This window comes from Teleopsis dalmanni, chromosome 2, assembly GCF_002237135.1.
Source record: "Teleopsis dalmanni isolate 2A chromosome 2, ASM223713v2, whole genome shotgun sequence".
In the NCBI taxonomy this organism is placed as follows: Eukaryota; Metazoa; Arthropoda; class Insecta; order Diptera; family Diopsidae; genus Teleopsis; species Teleopsis dalmanni.
In genome coordinates this window covers 120,898,339-120,907,047 of record NC_051847.1, presented here as the reverse complement: position 1 = coordinate 120,907,047, position 8,709 = coordinate 120,898,339, and the positions used below count along the sequence as shown (strand labels likewise).

The window sequence follows — 8,709 nt, the reverse complement described above, 5'->3', positions numbered from 1 at the left end:
AATATCGAAAAATATACAGCGCGCGAATTTTAAATGAGAATTTCCGAAAACTTTTCGGTCTTAATGTATATTATATTGGGAACTTAAGTTTTTTACCTTACTTTAATTTCTCATCAAAACCGGCGGTATGTTTTTGAGAGAGACTGCAGCAATATGGGTACTTGGGTTTTTATTAATCTAAAATATAAAGATATGTGATTTTTGAATAAGTTAACGTCAATTTGTTTTTTAGTGATGGCTTAAAAATGTTTGTTTAAGGTAGTGTAGGATTTATTACATTTCGCACTTAAGTGAATTCAAGAAACAGATCCATACTAATATGATTTTCGTAGAAAACGTGAAAACTAAACATTTAAATATTTTAGTTTTAGATATATTGCAGTTAAATGATAAGCTGATAAGTGGTTCAAATTATTTAAAAAAATTTTTATTCATTTTTAGCATATATTATTCTAAATCAAGTCAAAAGATTTCGATTTCAATGCAACTTATAAAAGTTTTATTAATTAATTTTTAATGTGATATGCGTGAAGGTGAAAATAAAGCTCGTTTTCATTATATACTTATCATGTTTGTACATTTTTTTTTACCTCAACTATTAACTTTCAACCCTACTACCCTAATGATTTTTAATATACTCCCCGTAAATTAATTTTCTACGATTTTGCGATACGGAATTCGTTAGTGCAAAACTGAATATATTGTATTATTAACACAGCCACTTTAAAATAGGTTATTAAGTTATTTAAGCGAAAAAATTTGCATATTTTAAAAATCTATTTAATTTTTTTCCTTTCGTACCCGTCCATTAGCTTGACCTCTTTGACTTCAGTTATTTATTTAAAATAATATTTGCATAAAGCCAATAAAAAAATGCTGTTAAACAAATAAAATAAAACGGAAATGATATATGACGTCCACAGAATATTCAACAAATTATTTGAAAAAAAATTAATTATAGCGAAATTTCATAAAATGAAAATTAATTAAAAAAAATAAATAAGTTAACAAAAATTAAGAATTGAACCAAAAAAAATACACATAACATATTCGAAAAAAACATAATTGAACTAACTTTCAACGTGACTCTTCAAGTATATAATAAATGATAACTATAATCTTAATTTTTTTTTAATTTAATTAATTGCTTAAATTGTATAAATCAATATATATGATAATCAATATATATCAATTATATGAGAATATACGAGAATAATAAGCTCTTAACCTTATAAAAATTATGGTGATCTAAGAATGTCAATTACATCGAAAATGTGAATTCAGAAATATGCCAAGAAATTATAAAATTCTGATTAAACAATAATAAAATAATATATTCATGTTGTTTTCTCTATAGTAAATCGGTTATTTTTTTTTGCCTTTAATAATTCACAATAACTTGTTTCAGTTAGACTTTATATATATAGATTCTAACTCGGAAATATACGTGCCTTTCAGTCATATAAGTCGTTAACTGATGTGTATATTAATACCTCTCATGGCGTAATTTAAAGTCAACTGTTTCAAACCAAGAACATTTTTAAATAAAATAAAAATTACACACTGTTATCAGAAGTAATACGATGACATTAGTCATTATAAGTGATCGAAGACTTTAAACTAGTTTTGACTTATCAACCCACGAAACTATGTTTATTATATTCAAATCACAAAAAGTTTTGCCCAAATAAAAATTTAAAATTTAACCAGATCTCAACTTTAATATAGACAATAGAAGTCTTCATAGAGTCCCACAAAAAGTTTGTGTTGAACCCATTAGCTAAAGCTTCAAAAGTTAGCCACAATGTAGCGTTCTTAACTACTACTCGTCTATGGAACTAAAGTGAGTGTGTCACAATAATCCTCAAAGGATGCAGTGACAAGTTCTCAAGACGTTCAAAATCTATCTGTCTAGACCCAAAGTAAGGCCTAAACCGTAAGTAATAAAATATTACAGCAATTGGTCTCTAAATTGACAAAATGTCAAGACCTAAATTACGTCACTAACCTTTTTTCAAAAGACCATTATTTCGATAATCAACGACAATATATGATGTTAATAAACGTAATAGATAGCTATCTAAAACAAATCATAGCTAATAACGATTTTGAAGGAATGGAGTCAAGGATGTTAAAATCGGTAGCATGTGTATCATCAAAAATATCTACAATCCGCTATATTGGTTTTTAATATAGTAAGAAATTCAAATGTGTACATATATTATACAAAATATGCATATATATGAATATTCTGTATATGAATCTAAAGGATGATTCATGTTCTTACAATTATATATTTATTAATATTCTCTATATTAATTCTCTATATTATCTAAATGAATCAAGAAGATGATTCATGATGTTCTTAAAACCCATTAAATGTTTATTAAGCTTTAATAATATATAGCAATATTGTAATATTGCAATATTGTAATATTTATTCATAGTTGATATATTATAATTATATTATATAAATGTTTGTATGTATGTATATTATATAAATATAATTATAAGTCTATTAAGATTCAGATATTATATTAATATATGTATTTTGAAAATATTTAGCGTAAGATTAAGAAAAGTTATTATTCTAGAAATAATAATGTGTAGATATCATAAATCGATCCTTATATACACGTATTTATAAAATTAAATTATAAAAAAAATAAGGATCCTATAAATTATATAGGATCCTTATATAGTAAAAAACTACACGTATTTATAAAATTAAATTATGTAGGTATATACCATATATCTCATATTATCCATATATTGTATATAGATATATAATATATAATAATATATGTTAACCATAATAGTTTAACTATTTTATTTCTTTAATAATTTAACTATTTTATATTTATGATAATAAATATTTGTGAGAATTCTTGTTAAGTAGTATAATATTTTATTTTATTAATAGATGCCTGTGGTCTTTCCGATGTTACACATATTGAATCCCTGCAAGAGAAATCCCAATGCGCTTTAGAGGAGTATTGCCGTACGCAGTATCCTAATCAACCAACAAGATTTGGAAAATTGTTATTAAGGCTGCCATCTTTAAGAACAGTTTCCTCCCAAGTAAGTATATAAAGATTTATCTATCATTTTTTATAGACAACAAAAACAATTTTAATAATCACGAAGCTTATGAGGAAAACACAAATTAGTCAATGAGATGGGTGGGACAGTGCAAAAACCACCCAGCCTTCAAAGAGTAAAAGTGCCATGTTTACTGTATTTAATCAGTCGAAAACATTAAACTCTAATGTACTATAATAATTTAGATTTCTTCAAAGCTTCAGTTTTTTTCTCGATTTGTTTGTACTTACTAGTATAGTAGCCTAAATCAAGCTTAAATACTAAGAACAAAGTTATAATTACAACACATAGTTTTTAATTATATGTTAATTAATAATTAAAAAATTTAATTAAAATTTTGAACTGATTGTTAATAAGTCAAACAGAAACCTTTCCTATATTTTTCGAAATAACTTTCTTGAAAATTGATTTTAATCGTACAAATGTTTTCATCTCATTCTAATTGAAGGTCATTGAGCAATTGTTTTTTGTGCGTCTAGTCGGTAAAACACCAATTGAAACGTTAATCCGCGATATGGTGCTTTCTGGTAATAATTTCTCTTGGCCATATTTGCCATCGATGTGACACACAATGTGGCGACAATTGACAACAACTTGATCATCCGCTGCCGCAGCGGCAGCAGCAGCAGCTGCAGTGGCCAATAACAATAACAACGTTGCATTCATAAATCATAACAATAGCAATGCCGGCAGCAACAATATAAACAGCAGCTTCAGGCACGGTAGCAATTTATTAAATCACACCAGCAGCAGCAACAACAATAGCACTGAAAATTATGGCAATGAATTATTGCAGAGTTATAGTCAAATCGGTGCTAATGCCATACCTGGCGGAGGTGTGGGTAATGCCGCTGGTGTAGGTAGCAGTGCTGGTTTATTCTATAATGCAAATAGTCTAAGTGCAAGTAGCAATAATGTCGCAAATGTTTCTTCAACAGCAGCTGATTACAATTTAACAACGAATGTTGCAAATGGTTTCATGTCTGCTGCACCAGCAACAAATGTCAATTCAACAACGATGCTATCAAATTATTGTGATGCTGCCATGATGATGGCTGCAGCAGCTGTCAATGCAAATCAATGTTTGCAACAACATCATCGTTTAATACTTGAAATGTCACCAAATGCAATTGCGACAAGCACTAATAATGCAACTGGGCATACTAATGCAACAGCAACAGCAGCAACTGCAGCAACATTATCATCTGCAACATCAGCGTCAACATCAACAGTGTCATCGGCGCTGTCGTCTGCATCATCAACAACATCAACAATGTCCTCGTCTGTTGCTGGCATTGCTACTGTTGGACAACAACAAACTGAACAACCGAAGTTACATCAAATGCCGTCGCCGCCAAATTTAATTGATATCAGCGAAGTTCCTCTCATTGTGGATGTCAAGTAGTGTAATTTTAATAGATTCAAAAAATATATATAAACACAAAAAACAAAAAAATTATAAAAAAAATCTCAAAAGTCTAAGAAATGAAATTTTTTATAAACTATAGCATAAATTTTATACTTTATTATGTAAATGAAAATTCTTTTTCTGTTTTAGTTAGGGTGTTAATTTTTCGTTTTAACTGTAATTATAATGTATATAAACTCATATGAAACAAATTATTTATTGCAAGTAAAGATAATGAAATGTAGTTACTCCACAACTGAAGTCAAAAATTTTTTCACGGATTTTTTACTAAATAAAAGTATCTAATTTATATATCAGAATTATTTAACTGTGAACTTCTTGAAGTTAAAAGCTGCTGCGTAATATAAATATACACCATTGGAAGGATCTTTGCCTAAGAATATTCTCACATATTGAAGCTAAAGACTGCTCTGCAACATAGCGCTGAAGCAACATGGTATCTATGGCATTCTTAAAACTTGACAAATTTAAAAAGTATCTAAACAAAGTAATATCACTCGTAGTTAAGGAACACTAATTCGAGTACCAAATTAGCTTCAGATACAATTGTTAATTTTTAGGAGAATTTACTACGTATCTAAGCAAACTTGTTAATTTCTTTAAGTTTATGAGTATCCTCTGATTTTCTTCATATGCTTAGTATGAAGTATAATTTATATATTCTCTACATTCATACCACTTTAAAGTGTTAATATAATTATTTTAAAATTTTTGACTTCAGTTAACATATCCTTTAAACTAATGTTTTATTTAAAAAAAAAATACGTTTAACGTAGTTTTTTGTAATAAAAACTATTTTTTTGTAAAATAATTTTACTAAGCTAAGTACTCTGCAATTAAATTAATAAAAATTAAAATTTATATGTGTAAGTGTAAATTATGAAAGGCACTGAACTCTACTTAACTTTTATATTGACGAATGTTTAAATACTTTAAGTTTTAGTTAAAAATTTTAATTTTAAGTTTAAAAGTTTAAATCCTTTTACAATGGTTTACAGAATTATACCAAAAAAAAGAAGACGAAAAAAATTTTAATCACAAATCAAATTCTTAAGTTCTAAGTTAAAATTTTTCTTTGTGGCAATATTTTTAAATGCTTTAGACTTATTTTTTAATTTTTACTTTAAGTAAAATTAAACACACAAACAAAATGAAAAATATATATCTCAAAGATACAATTTCTTTAAATTAAAAGTTTGTTAAAGAAAAACACAAAATGCTTTTTAGCAAAATTTTTATTAATCAAAAACCCAGTGCAAGTTTAAAATTTTCTAAGTGTAATTTTATGTGAATAAAACTTTATTTATACAAACAAATATATATTTATTATTATTATTTTTTTTTAAATAAAAACTGTTTCTTTTTATAAAAATATTTAGTTTTTTTTCAATTTTTTTTCAAATTTTGTCAATTTATTTTATTTTCTAAACATTTCATACATTTTGCTCTCAATTGGATTAAAAAGAGTTGTTTTAAGCGGAGGTCTTCCAGCTTCGGCAGTGGAAATTTTAAGTGATAACGCTACAGGTTCTATGTTAAAAAAGAAAAAAAAATCCTCAATCCCATTTATTAAAATGTTAAAACCCATTATATTGTATATTAACTGTATACTATATACTAAAGATTATTCATATAAATTACTAACACTGCAAAAAAGTGATAGCTAAGGTCACGTTAAAAAAATGGGACAGAATTCCATAAACAATGTTCTTAAGTAAAATTTGTATAAAAATGACCAATTAAAAAAGGAAATGCTAGCTGATTCCTTTAAAAAGAGAAAATTTAAATGAGAAATCCATCTGTAGGAAGCCTTTGTATTTCTAATATAAGAGATCAATCTTGCTTATCTGAAATGTAGATACAAGATATTCATATTATATTCACTATAGCGAAGTTTTCAAAAATGTTCAATGTTTTGAATTATTTGACATATTAAAAATTTTTTACATTTATTTTAATTAAATAAATAACTCCTGTATGATTAAAAAAAAGCAATCCTAGCACAACTCGTTATCCTTGATAGTCTTTATTTTCCATATATCTTATACAGTTTGAGTTTTACAATAGCTACAATTTTTCTTGAATAGCAAAGATTTATTTACAAAACGTTAGTTGTTTGCAAGGCAAAATATTTTTAGATGCCTGATCATAAAGTTTAGACTATGATTAAATTTATACATACAACTTTACTTTAGAATCTTTATTTAAGATCCTTGATAAAAATAGAATAAAAACGGAAAACCGTCATAACAAGTATAGCATTTAAAAAAACTGTTAAACAAAGGAACTACAAAAACTTTTTAAAACTGCCTACAAAAAGATATTATTTCTTTGTAGTATCGGGTTTAGATCTACAGCCTAGCCTCAGCTACCACCAAAACAAAATGTACTTCTCTAAGATAACAGAATATCATTTATATCAGAAAGTATATGGAACTTTGTTTTACTCTGAGCTAAAGTTTAATATACGCTAGAAAAGGAATATTACATACATGGTTTTTCAATATGGCACAAATCAGAAAAAACATTTCGAAGGCTTTGTTAGAAATTTCCAAATACCTGTAATCTGAGTATATAATTTTACATTACTGCGTAAAACTAAAAAAATTATTACTATTGGAATATTATTAAATACACTGTAAAAAAGGCTATATTAATATTAATATGGAATTTCATGACTTAAAATCAAATCTAAAACTATCCTATCTCAACATATCAGATACTATCAAAGGCATTCCAAAGTAAATAGGACATTTTAAAATAGGTATTTATTAAAGTTTATCTATCGGATAATATATGCATTGAAAAAGCAGAGTCTTCATTGTTGTGATATTAATTTTTCGTTTCATTATCACGTGTATTCTTCTGAAGAGATGAAAATAATTTTTGTTTCTCAATTCATTTGTGAGGAACAAACATTGCACACACTTTGTAGTAGCGGCCAATTTTGTTAAAATTTGCAATTATCATTGGTTTTGGTTGGTCATCGTTCATATATTCATTAATACTCTGTACTCTGCCATGGGATAAAGGTAGTCTACACTTGATAGTAATATCATCATTCATGGTAATCATCCACGGTATAAACATTCATTAGTATAAACTTGGTTTCCCAATTGAAACATTCTCTCTCATAAAAGTTTAATCAAGTTTAAAACATAAGCTAATATAGTATTTTTATTTGAAACCCATTTTTTAACTAACAACCCAAACATCCTGTCACTACAAAGTTAATAGTTCTGATCTATTTGTATAACTGTCATACAATTTTGACAATAGATAGCCATACTTAAAATACGCACTTTTAAAAAGTTCTGTGAAGTCAGAACTTGTGTTGTCTTTAATATATAAAAATATGATAAGAAAAAATGGGAAGGCATGTTTAAAAATATTTATTTACAAATATTTATTATTAGTAAAAATCTTTATTTTTTACTCTTAGTTAATTTTAAAAATTCTGAGTTTTAAAAATAATAAATCAGAAGCAACGAAAATGCATCACATATAACGTAACACTTATAAACAAATATAACATTATTGTAAGTAAACCTATTAAAATAAATGCATTTATTCATACATATAAATATTTTGTAAATATTAGTTCAATATATTAGTAAAAAGAACCGAATAAAATTAATAAATAAATTATTTAAGACAAACAAAATGTTATATATAAAAAATCCTCATTACCTAAAATATATACTCATTAAATTAGATGTAATATTTGTGTATGTAATTGTGTGTATTAAAAATGTGTATATTAAGAAATAAAAAATTTAAAACAAATTAAATGCATAATCAACCTTATCTTATAAATCAAATATAATATTTTAAAGAATAAATCAAGCAAGTTACAGTTATATATGTTATTAAATATAATTTAATTATAAATAAATTAGCGTAAAATAAAGTATTTGTTTTCTTTTTGATAAATTATTTAAAAATGTGTAGAATTAAATGAATTTTATTATATAAAAAATACAAGAAAATAAAAAATTTAAATAAATGATATATTAAATAAAAAGTTGATATACAAAAAAATTAGTTTTGATTTATTTGTTAGCAATATTGAATGGTTTATTATTAAATTTTTTAATTGAAATGTTAAATTTTTTAATTTAATTAATTAAAATGTGCTAATTTCTTTAGAAGATTTTAAGGCTTTCAGAAGAAGCAAC

At 25.6% G+C, this 8,709-nt stretch overlaps 1 protein-coding gene across 1 annotated transcript; it reads left to right on the top strand.

The window, feature by feature from the left end:
* Positions 1 to 3,700: 3,700 nt before the first annotated feature.
* Positions 3,701 to 5,272, top strand: LOC119675584 (putative uncharacterized protein DDB_G0286901; the record flags this gene model as incomplete). Its single annotated transcript, XM_038086791.1, has 1 exon — positions 3,701 to 5,272. A coding segment is annotated over one exon (807 nt), but the record flags the coding sequence as incomplete, so codon positions are not given.
* Between the last annotated feature and the right edge of the window lie 3,437 nt (positions 5,273 to 8,709).